This window comes from Globicephala melas, chromosome 2, assembly GCF_963455315.2.
Source record: "Globicephala melas chromosome 2, mGloMel1.2, whole genome shotgun sequence".
Classification (NCBI taxonomy): Eukaryota; Metazoa; Chordata; class Mammalia; order Artiodactyla; family Delphinidae; genus Globicephala; species Globicephala melas.
Genome location: NC_083315.2, coordinates 151,366,547 through 151,388,597, shown reverse-complemented (window position 1 = coordinate 151,388,597; position 22,051 = coordinate 151,366,547). Strand labels below are relative to the sequence as shown.

General features: G+C 49.6%; 1 protein-coding gene across 1 annotated transcript in view; it reads right to left on the bottom strand.

The window, feature by feature from the left end:
- ESRRB (estrogen related receptor beta) overlaps window positions 1–22,051 on the bottom strand; it is a 105,828-nt gene that overhangs the window by 33,651 nt on the left and 50,126 nt on the right. The window contains exon 2 of the mRNA XM_060295088.1: window positions 17,644–18,053. Coding sequence (XP_060151071.1) covers window positions 17,644–18,053 — 410 coding nt within the window. The remainder of the gene's footprint in view (window positions 1–17,643; window positions 18,054–22,051) is intronic.

The following is a 22,051-nucleotide window of genomic DNA, read 5'->3' as shown; positions in this document are numbered from 1 at the left end:
CCACCAAAAGGCCACGCCCAGCCCTGCACCGTGCTAGAAAGGGCAGCTCCAGGCCTGCCTGTGCCCAGAACTCCGCCCCCCCCAACACACACACACATAACCCATCCACTTTAGCAGCAATAAGAGCCACCTTCATTGTGCACCTGCTAGGAGCGTGACCTGCCTCAGACCCCTCCATCCTCACGGCAACCCTCTGGGACCCACCAGTGCCCCATTTTACAGACCAAGAAACTGAGAGTCAGGGAGCTGAAGTGAGTTACCCGAGGCCACACAGAGCCGCTGTGCCACCCCTGCACCCCACAAGAAGCTTGGGGACTTCAGACAGGCCCCTATGCTAACCCAGCTACTGAGGTGGTCTAGAGGAAGGGGAGAGGGGCTGTCCTCAGGTGACCCTGTGCCTCAGCCTCCCCAGGTAGCATTTGGATTTTCTGAGAACAAGCATGAACCAGGTTCCACCACTGACAAAAGTGTTTTGAAGCACTGAAATTATTGAGCCCCAATTACAAGATGCCTAATTACACTGAGTACTCACAACGTCCCAGTGAGCATTCCGATCCTCATTTTGTACAGGTGAGAAAACTGAGGCTCACAGAGGTCGATTTGGCCGGAACACCTTACAGATCTCTCTCTCTCTCTCTCTCAAGTCCAGCCGGCACCATCCTTCTGTGAGGAGGGGGGCCAGAAGCCATCCTCTGTGCTGGAGGATGGGAGGTAAGAGGAAAGGGGAGGAATAAAGATTCCGTGTGCCCCTCCCTTCCATTACCTGACCCTAACCATTTCTTAGGTCACTCTCTTTATGACTTCTTGGGAAATAATTTCAATATTCACATAAGCATGGTAAGATTAAAAAGGGAAACAGGGGAGGGATAAATTAGGAGCTTGGGATGTACAAATAAACACTATTATATATAAAATAGAAAAACAGGGCCTTCCCTGGTGGTGCAGTGCTTGAGAGTCCGCCTGCCGATGTAGGGAACACGGGTTCGTGCCCTGGTCCGGGAAGATCGCACATGCCGCGGAGCGGCTGGGCCCATGAGCCATGGCCGCTGAGCCTGCGCGTCCGGAGCCTGTGCTCCGCAGCGGCAGAGGCCGCAACAGCGAGAGGCCCGCGTACAGCAAAAAAAAAAAAAAAAAACATAAACAACGAGGACCTATGTATAGCACAGGGAACTATATTCAATACCCTATAATAACCTATTATAGAAAAGAATCTGAAAAAGAAGAGATATATATGTATAACTGAATCACTTTGCTGTACACCAGAAACTAACACAACATTGTAAAGAAAGAGAGAGAGAGAGAAACAGAAAGGAGGAAATCCCATACGTAAGCTAGTTCATCCAGGTCTATCCCGGCTTAGAAGGTTCTGTAGAATTTGGCCCCGGCCTCCATCCCACTCCCCTCCTCTCTCTCCAGCCTCACCTTCCCCATTGCTCTGCATAACTCAGTTCCTGGAACTCAATGACCTCCTAGGCTCCCAGGCCTTTGCTGCTTAGGACAAGGCCACTCTGCTCCCTCCGCCTCCTGGCCTGGCCTGCCCACACCTCCTGGTCCCCCTTGGGAAGGTGACCCTTCTCTCCATCACCCGGTCGCCACTGTGTGTCTCCTCCTCCCAAATCAGCTTTTCTCTGTAGTCCCAGTGCCTGGCACACAGTAGGTGCTCAATACACACTGAGAGCTGACACCGACGAGAGCTTGTTATGAAGCAGCTGCGGTTCTACTTTTCTTATGTTGAATCTTTAATTTTCCCAACAACACTGGAGGTAAACATCTTCCTCTCCATCTTACAGATGAGAAAGGTAAGCAGAGTCCAGGACGAGGCAGAGCAAGGACTTGAAACCAGGGGGTCTGGCTCTGCTCTGCTCCCCTGGGCGGTGAGTTTACAGGGCCTGGGGCCTGGGGACTCGGGTCGCCTTGGGATGCCACTTGCAGGTGGCTAACTCTTCACGTTCACTGGTCTCAGCCCCCCAGCCAGCCTGTCAATCCCTTGAAGGACAGATCTTAGGTTGTCACTCCAGCAAGGGGTCCATAAGTATCTGTTGATTTGGCACTGCTGCTCTCCCAGGACAAGAGACTGAGCATTAACAAGAACCTAGGGATGTTCTTGACTCTGTGGGTGTGGCTGTGTGTGTGTGTGAGAGGGAGAGAGATCTAATTTTATTTATTTATTTTTGTTCCTTTCAATTTGTTTTATGGCCCCAGCGGCTGACTGCCAGCAAAGCCAGGCTGGTGGCCCTGCCTTGTAATTTCTGTAAGTGCCTCCTTGATAAAGTGATGAGATTAATTCATCAGAATTCCTGTGGTCTCTGGAGGGCAGTCTAGGAGAGCACAGGAGCAGGGAGGGGCGTGTATACACACACACACACACACACACTCACTCACTCACTCACCAGGGGCTGAGGGGTGGCAGGGTTGGGGATGGGCTCTCACAGGACAAGGACACAGCCAACATCTAGCATAAATTCAGAGTTCTAACCTGGGAGTGTGCCCAGTATAGACATATGCAGACTCTACCTCAGGCAAATCACCCAACTTCTCTGGGCCCCAGCTTCCTCATCTGTAAAATGGGCACAATATGTTCCCAACTATACAGTCCTGAGGATTCAGCACATAAAGGGCTTAGTGAAGTGCATGCACTGGGTGGCAAGCAAAGTGAACATGCTTATTTTTACATGCATCAGGGCTGCCAGGGTACATATAGCCAGAAGACCCCAGGGTAAGTCCTTTCCAGGTGTCAGACCTGAGGCCAGCCACCCATTCTGCCATTTAAGAACATTAGGACCAGGCCTCCCATAGATAGACCTCAGAGTTCATGCTGCCTGTGGGAGGGAGAGGGAGTCAGGAATGATCTGGATTTCAGTGTGACCTCAAGGCACAGGGAAATCCCCACCATCAACTCTCTTCAATCCTGTGCCCCAGGAGAAGGAAAGCCCAGGGGCATCCCCATCAGCTGTCCTGAAACAGCTGCAGGAAAGTGGGCAGTCCCCTCCCTGGGGCTCAGGGATGGGGGCTGCAGAGCTTAGATAAACAGCTCGTGAGGAATTTATGGGCTCAGGGGCTGCTAGCTAACATTCTGAATGGCCACCATTTTTAGCTCTGGAGTGATAGGGCTGGGCTGGGAGTCACTTGGTTCCACTCCCTTATTTATCTCACTCCTGGAGGAGAGAGACTCTCCCTTTCATCTCTGCACGGTCCGCTGTCCTCAGCTCTCCACCCTTCCCTCCTCCTTACCCTCCAGCTGATGATCTCATTCATGCCACTGGCTTCAGCTTATGTAATTGGCAAGGACGGGCCGCAAGAGGCACTGTCTGTGCTTCAAACCCTTATATCCATCTGCCTGCTGGCTACTTCCGCCTGGAATTCCCTTGGGTTCTTCATACTTCCTCCACCTGAACCCATCCTCACCCAGACTTTCTCTTACTGTGTTCCTTGTCTCAGCAAAGCCATCACTAAGCCACCTGCCACCTGGGTCAGAAACTGAGGTGGCAGCGTAGATTCATGCCTCTCCTTTACTTCTAAGGTCCTTTTCATCCCACCTGCCTGATATTTCCACCCTCCTTCCCCTCCTGCCACAGCTAGTTCCCACGCCCATCGTCTCTTCCCTCTCCTCTAACGCACTTGCTTCCTCTTGTCACCATTGCCCTTTCCAATCAGTCTACCCTCCACGCCGCCCCTGGAGAGACGTGAATAACTCCTGTGCAACGTGCCTCGATGGATCACCCACTTCTGTCTGCATGCCTTCCCAGGAGCCCGCCAAAGGGCAGTAAGGGAGTGAGAACAGTCACGGAAGAATGAAGGAAGTCAAAACCAAAGTAACCGGAGGGGATTCCGGATAAGAAATAAGCCCTTGTACCGCAGACCCTCAAAAAGCCTCAGGTGTTGAAGACACAGTGGAAGATGGAGTGAGGTATGGGAGTAAAAATGGGAATTTGCTGGAAGTCTGTATTTAAGGAGTACTTAGCTGCCACTACGGGTGGCCTCCAAGGATCTCCCCACAGCCTGCACAAGAGAAGCCAACTATATCTCTGGAGAGTCTAAGCAAGTGAATCCGGACTCAGGGGCCCCAGGCTTAGCTGAGGGCAGACGGGAAGCTGAAGTTTCCGAATACTGCACACCAAAGAGTGAGACCGCCCAGCCCCACTCCCCAAGCTCACCCCCAAAATTCTAGCAGGCAGACATCTACTCCACACCCTCACTCCCACCCTCCACTCCCTACTCCCCTAGCCTGAAGATGGGAATTTGTAGCAATCTTCTCTGGAAAAACAAATGGCATCAGAGAAAAGACCAGCAGGTATAGGGGCAGGACAGGAATAAAGACACAGACGTAGAGAATGGACTTGATGACACGGGAGGGGGGAAGGGTAAGCTGGGACGAAGTGAGAGAGTGGCATGGACATATATACACCACCAAATGTAAAATAGATAGCTAGTGGGAAGCAGCCGTGTAGCACAGGGAGATCAGCTCGGTGCTTTGTGACCACCTAGAGGGGTGGGATAGGGAGGGCGGGAGGGAGGGAGACGCAAGAGGGAGGAGATATGGGGGTGTATGTATATGTATAGCTGATTCACTTTGTTATAAAGCAAAAGCTAACACACCATTGTAAAGCAGTTATACTCCAGTAAAGATGTTAAAAAAAAAAAAATCAGCAGATAAAAAATAAGCCAAAGGAAAGCTCTTTCTATGCTTTTTATCCCTGTTTGCATTTAAGACAGCCAAGGATTATCACTACGTCTGTGAAAAGCTTCAATATAAAAACTAACCAAGATAAACAGGGGGAACATTATGTGGGAAGAAACCAGGACAAAGCAAGAAGGAGAAATGAACCTCCACAAGCAATACTCAGTATACTGTTGACTTGAGAAGATAAAAATACTGCATTCATGAAACAAGAACAGCATGCAATAAAAATAAAGTATAAAATGGAGCTCAGGGACTTCCCTGGTGGTGCAGTGGTTAAGAATCCACCTGCCAATGCAGGAGGCATGGGTTTGAGACCCGGTCCGGGAAGATCCCACATGCCACAGAGCAACTAAACCCGTGCGCCACAACTACTGAGCCTGTGCTCTAGAGCCTGCGAGCCACAACTACTGAAGCCTGCACGCCACAACTGCTGAAGCCCGTGCACCTAGAGCCCGTGCTCCATAGCAAGAGAAGCCACCGCAATGAGAAGCCCGCACACCTCAACCAAGAGTAGCCCCCGCTCACCACAACTAGAGAAAGCCCGTGTGCAGCAACAAAGACCAATGCAGCCAAAAATAAATAAATAAATTTATTATTTTTTTAATGGAGCTCATAGAAATTAAAAATACAAAAAAATTCCAAAGAATCAACTAAGCAGCTACTCTAAAATAGAACAAAAAATCAAAGAGATGGACAATAAGCCAGAAAAGAGGTAAGAACTAGAAGATTGGTCCTGGAAACTCAATATCCAACCTTGAGGAGTTTTTGAAAGAGAAAACAGTGGAGAGGAAGTTATCACCAACGGAGAAAGGGAAGGCGAGAAGAGGGGAGGGACGAAAATGTCTAAGACCAGAAGAATATGAGTTTCCAGGTCAAAAGGCCTGCTGAGAGTCCAGAAGAATGAATGAAAATGACCTGGACAGCATTATAGAGGTGGAGAACAGATCAGTGGCTGCCAGGGTCAGGGAGGGAAGAGACAGGGAGGTGGTGTGGCTGTAAAAGGGTAGCACCAGGAATCCTGTGTGATGGAACCGTTCTGTATCTTGACTGTGGTGGTGCTCACAGGAATTTGCAGTGATAAAACTGCACAGAACTTCACACACACACACACACACACACACACACACAGATGAGAGTGTACAACTAGTAAAATCTGAGTAAGCCTGATGGATATCAATGCCATTTTCCTGGTTGTGGTATCTTGCTATATATACTTATGTTATAGAGCCCATATGTGTTATGTCATATAGCTACATATAGTTATATATGCTACATTGTTATGTAAGATGTTACCACTGAAGGAAGCTGGGTGAAATGTATGGGATCTATGTACATGGACTCTCTCTGTAATATTTCTTATAACTGCATGGGAATCTACAATTACCTCAAAACAAAAATATAATAATAATAATAATATAGGGCCTTCCCTGGTGGCGCAGTGGTTAAGAATCTGCCTGTCAATGCAGGGGACACAGTTCGAGCCCTGGTCCAGGAAGATCCCACATACTACAGGGCAACTAAGCCCGTGCACAACAACTACTGAAGCCTGCGTGCTCTAGGGCCTGTGCTCTGCAACAAGAGAAGCCACCACAATGAGAAGCCCGCCCGCTGCAATAAAGAGTAGCCCCCGCTTACCGCAACTAGAGAAAGCTCACGCGCAACAACGAAGACCCAGTGCAGCCAAAAATAAATAAAATACATAAATTTTTTTAAAAGTATCTGAAGGTACTAAAAAAATAATAATAATATAAAGACCTATACACACAACATAGATTTTTCATCATGGAAGACCAAAAAAAGATCCTAAAAACTTTCAGCAAGAGTGTTAAAAACAAGTCAAGGGCTTCCCTGGTGGCGCAGTGGTTGGGTGTTCACCTGCTGATGCAGGGGGCGTGGGTTCGTGCCCCGGTCTGGGAGGATCCCGCGTGCCACGGAGCGGCTGGGCCCGTGAGCCATGGCCGCTGGGCCTGCACGTCCGGAGCCTGTGCTCCGCAGCGGGAAAGGCTCCAGCGGTGAGAGGCCCACGTACCGCAAAAAAAAAAAAAAGTCAAATACAAAGGATCAAGAATAAGATTGGCCACCATATCTCAAACCATAAGGGAAAAAACCCTCTCTGTACACACACAAATACACAAAACTAGTGCACATACTCACCACGCTTTTTTCTTCTTAGCACTCATCACCTGACTTTTGTTTATTTAGCTTGTTTATTATCTGCTTTGTTCATTGCTGTTTTCCAACACCTAGAACCATGTCTGGGAAAGAGTGAGGCCTCAGTATACATTTTCTAAGTGAATGAATCAAACTTCTGGACAGCAGCACTAGAAGCTAGAAGACAAAGCAGCAATCGTGTCCAAATTCTCGGGAGAAATTATTTTCAACTAGCATCTAATGTATGGGTTGAAGGATTGAGTAAAGACATTTCCACACATCCAAGATGTCAACAATTTTACCTCTCCTGTGCCTTTCTAGCATGAGCTTCTCCCCCACGCCCCACCCCAAAAGGGAAGGACCCAAAAGAGGAAGAGGACAGAGGATCCTACCAGGAGAAAAGTCAAGGGGACATCCAGGAGGAATTGGCAATAGACAAAGAGATTTAACCAAAAATTGTGATATAACCATATTCAGACAATGGGAAGATGGGAAATGTATGTGTGTTGGGATGGTTTGTATAATGGGAACTAACTCTTCATCTTCCATAACAGGAAGTCAAGAAATAATGTAAAATTGCTGTAAGTATAGCTGTAAAATCATAGTAGTAATTAAGAAGACAAAGGGCTAGAAGAAAGATTTTCTTAAATGGCTAACTCTAGATCACGGAGGGAGAGAATGGATAGGGTCAGGGACTCTTATTTTTCATTATAAGAGTTATACTTTGGGTCTTTTTAAACTATGTGCATACATTATTTTGGTAAAAGTTAAAAATTAATTTAAAATTAATTTGTTCATTGTGTAAAGATGAAATCTAACCTCCAGGGAAAAGCACATCGGGCCCTTTATGATCTGGCCACCTCTGACCAGTCCACTGTAATCTCCCTCCACCTAGGCCCCCGGTTTGTAGGCTCCAGAAAACCACACGGAGCCTCTGGGCCCTCTCATACCTCCCTCTAGCTGAAACCCCTCCTGGCAAACTCTTCCACATCCTCGGAGCCTCAGCGCGCATGTGGCCTTTTCAGTGACGCCCTCTTCCCTTCTGTCCCAGGTAGGCTTACATGCCCCTTCCTGTTTGCCCCCAGAGGCCTCATCCATCACCCCGCCTGCCACACACATACACACACTGAAAGCAACTAGCTTAATGTTTCATAATCAGGATTTTGCATGCTGTCCTCCCTTCTGAACTGCGTGCTTACTGGGGATAGAGATTGTTAGGTCTTTCATTTCTGTATCTCAAGTACAGTGTCTGCCCCCTGAAGCACCCATTGATCAAGGCAAATAAATTGAAAGCAAGAGTGCCCACCCAGGGAGGGAGGGAGACGCAAGAGGGAAGAGATATGGGAACATATGTATATGTATAACTGATTCACTTTGTTATAAAGCAGAAACTAACACACCATTGTAAAGCAATTATACCCCAATAAAGATGTTAAAAAAAAAATAGAGAGTGCCCACCCAGAGAAACCTAGAATTCAACAATGACCTTCCAGTTGTCAAGTGCAATCCCCTCCCTTGGGCCTTCCCCATCCTGGTCCTTCCGGAAGCAGCAGACACCCATCACACCTCTTAAAACCCACTCTGTTAGATTTCATCTCCCTTCTCTCCAGGGACTCTTGTAACGTCTCTGATCGCTTCTATATTTATTGCATAGAATCTAAGATGCTTTTGATGGTAAGATTGCACCATTATTTTATATACCACCAAGAAAGAGAGGAAAAACATCTGCCAATCAAAGTACGGCTTGTGCTTCCTCGCCACTAGCATTTTCTCTTTTTTTTTCTTATTAAAAGAGCTCTTTGAGACTTATTGATAGATACAGATTTGATCATACAGCATTCTTGTGGATACATGAAAGGGAAAACATAAGACAAATAAATTGAAGATATTGCTAAAATTTCTCAGAGTGTGACTCTTCTTAATCCTTTTTGATCAAAGTCATTGTCTTTGTGTTTTTCCACAGATCGGTCCTCTTTGCTGACAAACGAGCTGAGGACGCTGTGCTTCCTGAGTGTCCCTTGTTCTCGTAGGGCTTTCCTTCCAGGTCACTGGCCCCTTTCTGCAAGTTTTAATGTGCTTGTGAGGGCAGTGACAACCACATACATCTGTCACCTAGCAGACAGTAATCGGCCCAATTCAGAGACGTTACACGGGGGAAACGTGCATCTTAGAACTGACAAAATATGGTATTTCTCAGTCTCCTTTCAAGGCTCTGACCCCTTCCTTTCACCAGCGTCCCTCCTCCTGGCGCCTTATCCCTTGACCCTCTCCTTCAGAGCAGCTTTCCCTAGAACAAGCTCTCCCAGAGGGCCTGTTAACTCAGAGCCTCAGATTCTGCAGGCCTGAAATCTGCATTTCTAACCGGCCCCCTAGTGAAGCCTGTGCTGAGGTGTGGGGACCATACTTTGAGAACCCCTGCCCTAGAGGATCTCATTAGACCCAAAAGCCCACTCGGATTTTACTCTTGGGGTCTAGCCCTGCATTTCCAACTGCCCAGGTTAAGGCCTGTGAACTGATCAAACTCAACATGCCTCAGACTTCATCCATTATCCCAACCTCTCCTCCCTGCCCACCCCCCTTCCACCAGCAAAATTATTCTTTCTAGGTTTCTCCCCCGCCAATGGCCTGACCATCCTCTAGTAGCCTAAATTAGACATCTAAGAGCCAGTCTCACAATCCAGTTACTATTTTTTTATACTGAAATCACTTTCAAAATCCTAACCTCTCCTTTTAACCCTTCTGCCACTGTTGGGGTTTGGATACTTCTAAGTGGACTGTTAACTAGATCTCTGAACTGGACTGTTAAAATCGCCGCCTAGTCTGCCGGCCCCTAGACTCTCCCATTTCCAGCCCATCTTCCCTATCACTGCCAGAATTATCTTGCTAAAAGGAGATGTGATTAATTCCCTGCTCAAAAATCTTCAATGGCTTCTCGTTGCCAAGTATAAATAACAAATAACAAATACTATTTATCTAATGGTTATCATAGGCCAGGCACTAGGCTAAACACTCTACATTCATGTCTCATTTAATTTCTGCAAGAATATCCTGGGAGCGGGAACTATTTATTAGCCCCATCAGTCCCCTTTTACTGACAAGGAAATTAAGGACCAGAGAAACGAAGTAACTTGCCCAACTTGACACAACTACGAAATTGTGAAGTTGGGGTTCTAAGCCAGGTGAAGCAGCTCAAGCAGAAATATTACTCTATACTTTTCCTACCAAGGGCCTGTGAAAACCTTTGACATCCGGTCCCAGCTTCTGTTCCAGCCCCTCACCTACCACTGGTCCCCTCTTGCTGAGCAGAGCACACTCAACTCCTGTGGGCCTCTTCCTGCTGTTCTTTCTACCAAGGATGTTCACTTTCCACTCCAGCTTAAATGTCCCTTCCTCTGGGAAGCCCTCCCTGCTCTGTCTGGCTGTGTCTCACCTGACTTTCACCCTGGCTGTGCCTCTGAAAAGAGGAACTGTGATTTGTTCTTCCTCTCATTGCCTCAGTGCCCGGCAGACAGCAATGTTTTGTGGGTTTAATTGACTCTTTTTATGCATTTGTACAGATGAGGAAACTGAGGCCAGAGGATCCTAGGCCCTGCTCAAGGTCAGCTGGCTGGCGAGTGGCAGGGCTGGGACAGCACTCCACTCTGGGCTCCCACTTACTCCTGGCTTGTCTCTGCATCCCTGTCACAGTCTCTGTCCCCTGGGATCCCAGGCCTCATTCACCAGGACAAAAGGCCTGGAGGTGGTCCAAGGCAGGATAAGCCATCAATCATCCCCCCGCCCCTCTCCTTGGGGAGTTTCCTTCCAAGCCTGCATCGGGGCCCCATGTGAACAGAGGGAGCTCGGTGCCAGGGCCTCTTTCTTGCTTGTTCCTCCTCATCTTAAGGAGCTACTCAAGGGGCCTCCTGGTGACCTGCGAAGTTGGCCACTTGCCCTGGGAACACAGGGAAGGGGACAGGGCAGTTTTACCCTCTGCACAGCCCCTCATGGCCACGCAGCATGTGTTGTCAACGGCTTCCGTCCCACCTAGAAGAAAATCCAAGTGCTGCACTCACCACGGCCTGAGTTTTGTCAGCCTCTCAGCCCCGTCTCCTTCCACTTGGCCTCTACTCACTCATAACAGCCACAATGGCCCTCCTTCTGGTCCTGAAACAGATCCGCTGTTTCCCCTGCCTGGAACGCCTGAACTTCCCCTTACCTTGAAAGTCGCCTTCTTAGCACGGCCTTACCTAATCCTCAGGCTAAATTAGACCCCCTCTCTCAGCCACCTTTGCTCTCATCACTGGTTTTTCTCTTTCACAGTACTCACCTGGGTCTGTCATTATGCCTCTTTGTTACCGTATATACTGTCTGCCTTACCCCCGAGAATACAAGACCACAGAGTAGGGCCCATTGTTCTGTCTTCAGCTCCCAGCACAATGGTTGGGACTCAGTAAAGTATCACCAAAGAACTGAACAAGTGCTTCCTAAGCTCAGATGTAAGGCAGGAGTTTTCCCCGAACACTGTCCTTTAGAAAAGAGGAAGTGGGCTTCCCTGGTGGCACAGTTAAGAATCTGCCTGTCAATGCAGGGGACACGGGTTCGAGCCCTGGTCTGGGAAGATCCCACATGCCGCGGAGCAACTAAACCTGTGAGCCACAACTACTGAAGCCTGCGCATCTAGAGCCCATGCTCCACAACAAGAGAAGCCGCCGCAATGAGAAGCCCGCGCACTGCAGCGAAGAGTAGCCCCGCTCGCCACAACTAGAGAAAGCCCGCGCGCAGCAACGAAGACCCAACGCAGCCAAAAATGAATGAATTAATTAATTTTAAAAAAAAGAAAGAAAGAAGAGGAAGTTGCTTAGTATCTGCGTCTTTGTGAAGTCTCTTATGAGAGGTGCTGTGTCAGTCCCTTCATATTGAACAACTGCCTTTTGGGGAGACTCAGTGCCCTGAGAAGACCCCAATCAAGGCTCGTCACCGGACTGAATCAGTAACAAAGGCAGAAAGAAATTTAGCCCAAATTTAGTTATTGCTGGGGATATGAACCATAATTAACAAACACTGAGAGTCAAAAGCAGTATGGGGGCTTCCCTGGTGGTGCAGTGGTTGAGAGTCCGCCTGCCGATGCAGGGGACACGGGTTCATGCCCCGGTCCGGGAGGATCCCACATGCCGCGGAGCGGCTGGGCCCATGAGCCATGGCCGCTGAGGCTGCGCGTCCGGAGCCTGTGCTCCGCAACGGGAGAGGCCACAACAGTGAGAGGCCCGCGTACTGCAAAAAAAAAAAGAAGCAGTATGGTACCTGATATGTTGTGGAAACCATGACTATAAATTGACCCAACTATATAAAATAGGTAAACATCAAAGATCTACTGTGTAACACAGGGAACTCTACTCAATATCTTGTAATAACCTATATAAAGAAAAAGAATCTGAAAGAATATATATATACACACACACACATATATATGTATAACTGAATCACTTTGCTGTACACTTGAAACTAACACAACACTGTAAATTAATCAAACTTCAATTAAAAAATACTGACACAACTAAAACAGAACTATCCTAATGGTCTAGGAAATGTACTTAGTGCTCAAAATAAAAATCTGAGGGACAGCAGCACATACACGCTCATATAATCTCCCATAACCAAGATGAAGTGAAGGTGGTGTGCTCTGAAACACTGCACCAAATGATGCGGAAAGCGGCAAAGACACTTTCATCAAAGAGTCATGTGAAACATTTGATAAACCTCGTCTTCCAAAATGTTAAGAAAAAGGTTTTCAAAAAATAATACATGGTCTTACATAATATGACTGAAAATATGCAAGTTTAACAAAAGAGCATATTGTTGTGCTTTTTGTTTTGTTTTTGGCCACGCAGCTTGCAGGATCTTAGTTCCACAAACAGGGATCAAACCCGTGCACCCTGCAGTGGAAGCACAGAGTCTTAACCACTGGACCTCCAGGGAAGTCCCAGAAGGGACTTTCTTTTAAGACTGGAGATACTAACAGTATTTAAATGCTGATGGAAAGGAGCCCATTGGGAGTGAGATGATGAAAGAGAGGAGATAATGGGTAGGAAGGTCTCTGGGAAGTGGTGAGGAGATGGATTCCAAGCCTGAGAAAAGCTGAGCCTGGGGTGGGAGCCACCTCTCCCCGCACGAGTGGGTAGCAATGAAGATGTGTACCATCAGTGAATGAGAGATGCTGCCGAGAGTGGGCAGGGCTGGTGGCAACAAGCTGAGGGAGTGCCCATCTGAGGGCCTCCACTTTCCCCATGGGACAGGAGAGGAGGCAGGGTGGCTGCTGAGAGAGGGTCAGAGTTTGGGGGTATAGCTTAGCAAAGATCCCCCAGGTGGCTCCCCGAAAGGCCCCCTCGTCACTGCGGTACTCATGACAAAGGTTTTCATTACTGTGGGTCAGCGTCCCAGTCCAGAAGCTGGCGCTTAGCCCTATGATCCAGAAGCCTGACTGTGTCAGCCACAGAAAAGGGCTCCATCTCTCAGGGGCTGACTCCCATTGCCCCAATTCAGGGACCAGATGTATAAGCCCAGGATGCCTGCACACTCAAGTATGATAAGAAATTGATCTACCCAGCCAGCATCCTGCCTAACCAGCAAGGTGGCTCCAAGCAGAAGACCAACAGGGTACCCAGATTATAATCAGAAAGATGTTAATCAAATCCATTGAATGTTTAATCACAATAGGCTGTCCCAGGCTGACTCCCTTTACCTCGGGTGGGGACTTTGCCAAAGTCAGCTTTCTTTTTCTATGCCTCCAGGGCTGACCCATCCTCTTTTTTTTCCATAGATATGCTAGTAAATTCAATCAGGTTGAGGGTGGTTCCTTTGCCATGGAGCCTTTCTGTCCCTTCAGGACTGTGCCTTTTTGTCTATCTCCGAGCTCATCTACTCTGGGTGAGTGACATAAGCCCCAGCACTGACGGCATAGAAATGGGCAAAGTGTAATGAACACTTAACATGCATTACTAGGCATTGAGGGCTAGTGGGCTGCATCTACCTGTTCAGTGCTGAAGTGCAGGGCGGGGGTTACAAGTTTTTACTGTAAAAAGCCAGAAAGTGTCAATGCTTTCTGCGTGTGGCCAGGTCTCTGACAACTACTCCACCAAAGCACCAAAACAGACAATATGTAAACAAATAGGTGTGGCCCTGTTCTAATACAACTTGATTTACAAAAGCAGGAAGCCGCCGGCAAACTGTACTTTGCCCACCACTCCCATCCCCTCCCCCATCCACACAGCGCTAGCCCCCGGCACAGACAAGCACACACTGAGTGCTCGATAAATATTTGTAGGCAAGGAATGGCCGTCTGAGGGCTTTCTCCCTAAGTCTATCGTGACTTCTCTGTTTCCATAAATTTCTTCCCATGTTGACGTAACCACCGAATTGGGCAGATGGAAGGGATCTAAGGAGGGAAGGGGGGGTTGTGAGCTAGCATGATTTTCAGAGCTGTCCAGGCGTTTACTTTGCGAATGGATCATTCTGTGACTAAAGGCCTTTTTAAAGATGGCCTACGTACCCTCCTTAATTGGGGAGGTGCTTAGAAGACTGCCCTGGCTGGGCTAAGGCTCTGCCTGCAGCCTCGTGTGCTCTAAGCCTCAGATTCCAGCTTCTTGAGGGCAGGTACCCTGTCTCTTTCTCTCCCTGAAGCACCTTACTCAGGGCAGGGACTTAATTAATGCTCTCTTGGTACTAAACTGACTCTGGGGTTGTCCAATTGTAGATCATTTGTTTCCTCTTTATATTTTCCCCATTTTTCCAAATTTCCTACAACTATTATGCTCAGAAACAACAAAATCAAAATCTTTGTTAGAAGAAAACCAAAGAATTGATAAGATAACCAGAGCAATCCGTCAGCCTTAGAGTTCACTGGTCCCTGTTTCAGATAGAGACCTTTCTCGTTGGAAATGAGTAACTCTTCTTGTGACAAAGAAACGAGAGTACTTCAGTTCTGATCGCAATAAAGGCTGCTGTTTGTCTTTGGACTTCTAGGAAGAGATCTTTATCCTTTACGTGGTAGCAAATAACTAAGACTATTTACAAATCCTTCCTCTGGGCTCTTTATTTATTTATTTAAAAAAATTTTTTTTGGCTGTGTTGGATCTTTGTTGCTGTGCGCGGGCTTTCTCGAGCTGCGGCGAGCGGGGGCTACTCTTGGTTGCGGTGCGTGGGCGTCTCATTGCGGTGGCTTCTCTTGTTGCGGAGCACGGGCTCTAGGCACGCGGGCTTCAGTAGTTGTGGCATGTGGGCTCAGTAGTTGTGGCTCGCGGGCTCTAGAGTGCAGGCTCAGTAGCTGTGGCGCACGGGCTTAGTTGCTCCACGGCATGTGGGATCTTCCCAGACCAGGGCTCGAACCCGTGTCCCCTGCATTGGCAGGCGGATTCTTAACCACTGCGCTGCAAGGGAAGTCCCTTCCTGTGGGCTCTTGACTTGCAGAGGATGTTGTCAGCACCCAGGCCGCTGTTGAGGGTGTAGTAAGGTTCCTGAGTCTACACCAGGCTCTGCTTTCAGAAAATTTAATCCAGAACTCTCCAGCACATTTAAGAATATGGACAGAAGAAAATGTAACTGTCTCTTAAAAAGCAATTTTTCAAAAACCGCCCTCCGAGAGTCTAAAATGGTGGCAATCTTACCAAGATCACTTCCCAATTTGTAAAGAAAAACACTTATTTCAGTAGCTTAAATTGGTTTAAACATCTCATGTTTATTTGTCAAATATCCAATGATACTGATTGGATATTGGACTGGAGGTTTTCAACCCTGGTTGAGGCAGGATACTGAGAATTAATGCAGTGCTTTTGACATCTAGAGATTCCAGGGCCTCCTCCCAGACTGGAGAATGTGAAGCTGGCAGGGACCAGGATGCATCCGTTCACTGTGCTGAAGGCTAGCACGGTGCCTGATACAAAAGTGCTCAATCAATATTTGCTGAGAGAAGTTGGTATCATGACTCCTTTGGGGAAAGGTCTAGGGAACTGGGGCCTAGGGTTTTAGGAAAACTTACTCTTTACTGTCTTATTCCTTCGTACTGTTTGAATTTTTACCATGTTTATATTTTTTTAAAGTGTTCACTTAATGAATAAATTTATCTATAACTAAAGTAGCTAAAATAGTTTAAATCCTGTTAAGTCAAAATAGTGATCGTACTGTTTCATTTAAATGTACGTTAATTACAAAGGCCTGCTCTGGAAGATAAAACAAATTTGGTCTGTTGTCTTAATATGTCCTAAGTGATATTGCGAAAGTGAAAATAATAATTGCAAACATTTATTTAGCGCTTACTAAGTGCCAGGCAAAAGTATGAGTGCTTTAGGGCTTCCCTGGTGGCGCAGTGGTTGAGAGTCCGCCTGCCGATGCAGGGGACGTGGGTTCGTGCCCCGGTCCGGGAAGATCCCACATGCCGCGGAGCGGCTAGGCCTGTAAGCCATGGCTGCTGAGCCTGCGCGTCCGGAGCCTGTGCTCCGCAACGGGAGAGGCCACAACAGTGAGAGGCCCGCGTACCACAAAAAAAAAAAAAAAAGTATGAGTGCTTTATAGCCATTAATGCACTTAAGCCTGTTTTAGCAGCTCTATGTGAGGTAGGCATGACATCATCCCACCTTACCCAAGAGCAAACTGAAGCAGAGAGAGAAACTGAGGCAGGCCCCAAAGGCATTGAGCTATAAGGTAAGGGATGGAGCTGTGTGACCCAGGAGCCCGCCTGGCGGTTGGCCAGGACACCACACCATCTCAACTAATACATAGAACTGGAAACATAGACAATCCTAGCGCCCTCAATTAGTTTAATAAATAACTCGTCACGAGAAATTGAAACAAATATTCGCTGAATGAACAGGCCAAGAATCACCCCAGGGAAGCTCAGCCTGCCTCTTCCAAAAGTGAAATAGGGGAGTGGCGGAAGGGAGGACACCCTCGGATCGCCGGGCAGGACGGGGACAGGATTGGCACCCCTGGGTTTCCTCCAGTCTGGTTTGCAGTTTCTGTCCCCAGGGGTCGGCATCTGCTCATCTCAGTGACCTCCACGAGCAGGGCTTTTGGTCTATCCTAGCGTCAGGCTGGACGGGAGGGAACGCATGAAACAAGTGCCCCACGCGTGACCTACTGTAGAGAGAATCTTGGCTGGCATGCCCAGCCATTCCTCTGCGCTGCACCCTGTGCCATGACCTTCATAACAGCCCTGTGAGGGCGGACCCATTGTTATCCCCAATTTGCGCAGGACTGACTTCCTCAGAGTGAGTACCCACCGAGAGAGACAGCCACCGCATGGCCTTTGGAACATGACTCAGCTGATATGCACATGCCCTCAAAGAGCGGCCCCACGGCGATGGGACAGGATGAGTAGTCAGGGGGAGATTTCCCTTGCTCTGTGGCCCTGACCGTTTCACGATGAAGAAAATAGTCACATTCCATTTGTGCAATTAAAAAAGATAAAACCAAAAGGAGAGACCCATTACAGTTCAAGAGGTCTGGAGTTGCAGGGCAAAGAGGGCTTTTTCTCCAAAACATTCAGCTTTCTAGGGACACTCATTTGACAGCGTTCCCCATCCTAGCGAGAGAGATACCTGTGCTAAGGCATTTGTGTGGATTTTCTTTGGGTCTTCTGGGGCTCCCTATGGGGGTGCATGCCATTTCAACAAAAGCCTGGGACTTAGAACCCTTGTCCAGAATCCCAAAATGAGAAAACCTGGGATACAGAGAAGGGAGCCTCCAGAACTTGGGCTCCAGTGGCTCCCAGACCCAAGCTGGCAGCTCGCGGTTCCCTGCCGGGCCCGCACCCCGCCTGGGCCCACCCTGCTGCCACGCACCTTGGATGGTCCTCTTGAAGAAAGCCTTGCAGGCCTCGCAGGAGGCCACACCGTAGTGGTAGCCGGAGGCGATGTCCCCGCACACGAGGCACAGGCGCTTGGGGATGGCGTTGAGCATGTACTCGCACTTGATGGCCGAATCCTCCATGATGCCGCCGGCACAGTCCTCGTAGCCCTTGCGGCAGGGGGTGCCTCCCAGGCCGGCGCCCGCGAACATGGGCGGCGAGTCCAGACCGTTGGCGTGGGCGCCCAGGGCCAGGCCGAAGCCGCCGCTGGCGTCGGACGAGCCGCTGGGGCTGTGGTGGCTGAGGGCATCGATGCCCGAGGACGGGCTGGATGGCTCGGTCTTGATGAAGGAGCCGCAGCTGGAGACCAGGTGCCGGTCGTCTGCGGACATCCTGTTCAGCAGCCTGGGGACACAGAGCGCAGGAGTCAGCTCGGAGAGGGTGCGGTGGGTGTGACGCTGTCCCCAGGAATTAGCTTTGGGCTCCGGGCACCGGGTGGGCGGGGTGGCTGGGAGGGGCCCTACATTAAGGCATCGGTGAGATAAAATGCTCGCCGAGAAGGTCAATTGGGCTGAAAAACGGCACAGCCCAGAGCAAGTTTCTGGCATTACCCACCAGAACCTTCTGAGTCCTCCAAACAAAAACTACATTTTGATCGATCAACAAACTTCAGATGAGGCCCCCCAGTCCTTTGCAAATTGCTGGTCTGAGGGTGACAAAAGTGGTAATAATTCAGCCAAAATATTTGGCCAAACTTCTGGCACAACAATAATACATTTGAAAGTCCAGGGGTGCCAGCTCCTGGACCAGACACCCTCAGTACAATGACCTGATGACCCACTTCACCTGAGCCCCGGGGGCAGCAGGTAAGCCCGAGCTTGGAGCTTCCCACAAATGCCACCATCGCTGAGATTGGGACCAGAGACGCCAAGCCACCTGGCCAGGGCAAGAGGCAGGGCTTGTGGCCAAGGCGTCCGCCCAACTGGCTGCCCTCCGGGTTTTGCCTCTGGCCCAGGGCACATCTGGTGGGTGGCCCCCAGGCCCCCTCTTTCATTCCTCTTCATAGCCCGGATCAGGCTGGCCTCCCCCTCAAGAGACTGTGCCTCAATCATGCAGCATGAGGAGGCCTTCCAACCCCAACTCCGCGCATCCCCCAGCTGTTTCTTAACTCAAACTTCAACCTCTAAGGTCCCTGCCTCACTGTAGAGTCAAGGGAGCGTTAACAGTGAGGCAGGATCACGAGGAAGGGTCATAAGACAGTTCCCAAAACGAAAAGCCCTCCTCCCAGAACCATGCTGAGAGGGTAAGAAGGCAAAGTGCGACCCTCACACATCCTAGCTCCCAGGATGAGGGGAGGGGCTTCTCTCCCACGTGAGCAAGGAGAGGGAAGGGCCGGGAAATGCATTCAGGAAAGCCCAGCTGCAGTCCATGCCCAAGAGCTCTGGGCCAGCCAGGCCCTGGAGTCGGGAGGCTGGGTCAGGGTTCATCTGTCCATGTCCTGGCCTGGCTGGGTGGAGGTAAAGAGGAGGCCAAGGCGGATGCCTAAGGAGCAGGTGAAAGTTAATAGGGAAGGGTCCTGCAAAGGTTCGATCCCTGGTCTGGGAAGATCCCACATGCTGCGGAGCAACTAAGCCCGTGCGCCGCAACTACTGAGCCTGCGCTCTAGAGTCTGGGAGCCACAACTACTGAGCCCGCGTGCCGCAACTACTGAAGCCCACGCGGCTAGAGCCCGTGCTCTGCAACGAGAAGCCACCGCGATGAGAAGCCCACGCACCGCAACGAAGAGTAGCCCCCACTTGCCACAACTAGAGAAAGCCCGCGTGCAGCAACGAAGACCCAACACAACCAAAAATAAATAAATAAATAAAATTGATTCTTTAAAAAAAAAAAGAGAGAGAGGGAAGTGTCCTGGAGAACGAAAAGGGCTGGAGAGGGTGGCAGTACAGCCCCATTCATCGAAAGATGGCCCCAGTGGGGAGGGAGGGAGTGTCCCAGTGCTGGAGGGCCCACTGGGGAAGCAGCCACAGTCCAACGATGCTCAGAGGTAGCCCCTGTTTTCTGAGCAGATCACTGGGGAAAGGATTATTCACCATGTGGGGAAAGGCCTGTCTTACCACACCCACAAAGCCCACCCTCCCAAGAAAACCTTGGCCACACACTTGCACCGCCAAAAGCAATCTTATGATGGGGAGGGGCCTCCACTGTCCCTGGTCCCACCAGTGATTTCATAGTCAATACCCCTCCCAGGGCACGGTCCCATCCATCTACACTTGAACATGTCCGGAGGCAGGGAACACACTGCCCCACAGACAGTTCTAATCAGAAGCTGGGAGCTGCTTCTGATAAAAAGATAAAAGATACCTATAAGGATCCTACTGTCAAGAAGTTTATTATCTACTGGAATGTAGTGTTTGAAGATAGAGGCTCCCAGGTCTGTTCTGTTCCAAACTGAATATTTCTGAGTCTTCTGAGATACCTCTCCTACTAGCCCATCCCTTACATTGGCAGAGGGTACCACACTGAAAGTCTTCTCTGGTGGTTTTTTTTTTTTTTTACATCTCTGGCTGGTGCCCTGTCATGTCCCCAGCCTCCACAAGGCTACCTGCCACCCCCTCCATCCACCAGAGGCTCCCTGGTGTGTTCTCAGGAAATGCCATTGGCCTGAGAAACACAAATGCACCTGTGGGTTAACTCCCCACAGTGCCTTGTGCTGGGCCTGCAGGGAGAGCAGACCGGGTGCTCTTACATTTGTAATCCCCTCCTCCTGCTGCTTTAGGCTCTGCAGTGCCCAGGAACATCCCAGGCCCACTGTGACAAACACTGCAGGACAAGGCAGCTCCCAGACCCAAGCCCCCCATCCCACTCCTCTCCCAGGCTGTGAGTGCCCCTGAGATTTCAGGAGATACACTTGATATAAGCAGTAATGATAGCATCTGCTATTTAGTGAGCACGTGTTATATGCCACCCGCTTCAGATCTGTCCCTTGGACGGATGAGAAGCTTGTGCCCTGAGAGACGCAGCTGGGGAGACCTACAGCCATGCCTGGTGGACAGCAGGACACAGTTTCCCCAGCTGTCTTCCCCAGACTCACGGCTCAGCCAGCCCTGAAGGACACTCAGGGCAGGCAGTGGTTTCATACCCTAAGCCACAGGTCTCCCCTCCTGCCTCTCTCCTTATTGGTTCAAAGCCTTCTTTAGTGACCGCTGCCCCCAGGCCCTGGTCAGAGACTCTAGGACTGAGAAGGAAGTAAACTTGACCCTGGCCTCAGCGTTGGCACAGAAATCCACCTACTGGTTTAGTGCCTGAGCCCCAGCTGAGGAGGGTCTGATGATTTCATCCCTGCAGGTGTCTCACTTCTGTGACCATTATTTTGGCCCCTAGAATGTCTTTTCCAGGGTCAGTCAACAAGTACTTCGGGCACCTACCATGTGCCAAGTGCTGGCCAGACAGCAGGACGTGACCAGCGCAGCCCATGATGTCAAGAAGCTCATCCTCTCACCGGAAGGACGGACACAAAAGAAACACACGTGTGCAGAGCGCCAGCAAGGCAGGGGCTGGGGGTGTGGAACACGACACCGACAGGGCTCCCTCCGCCCCCCCGCCATGCCCCTTTGGTCTGACTTCATTCATTCACTCATTTATTCATATTTGCCTTAATTTTCCCTCCAGGAAACCTACCCCTCCCTCCACCCATCCTTGACCTCCTGGACATTGTTCCTTTACTCAAAAGCAAAATTTAAAGGAAGGACAGAGGGAAAGAAGTCCAAGAATAGGGCAGAGAAGAAGTGGCCAGAGGAGCTGGAGGAGACGAGAGAGAGTCGTGGACATGCAGTGAGGAGAGCCATCGCGAGGGAGGTGGCGGCACGTCACGTGCAGCCACAAAGTCAGGTGAAGTCAGGAGTGCAGTGTCCCCTGCAGTGAACAGTCAGGATGTGGCTGGTCAGAGCAGTATCACGCATGGGGGGATGGGAGCCACAGGGCCGGGCCTGCAGGAGGCATTGAACAGCAGACAATCCTTTCAGGGAGTTTGGCCATGTCTGGCCGAGCCGGGCAGAGGAGGGAGTAGGGGTGGCGTCCTCCTTGCTCACCTGTAGGCAGCACCATCCCCTTGAACTTAGGGGCGGTGGCGGCAGGGAAGGAATGTTTTTGTTGTTATTGTCCGTAATTTATCAGCCTCTTTGATGAGGAGGGGGTGTGTCAAGAATGTAAGGAATTTAAAAATTACTTTCCAGTTTGCCCTGGGCAATCGTGATCCCACCTACTGACCCCGTATAATTATCCATCGCTCCCCATTACTCCCCAGAGGAGGCAATGAATTCTATGGTGACTCCATGTTACATGCTAATGGTAAAGAGCGAATCAAGATGGAAAGATTGCAATCACAAAAGATTTTTCTCAAATTC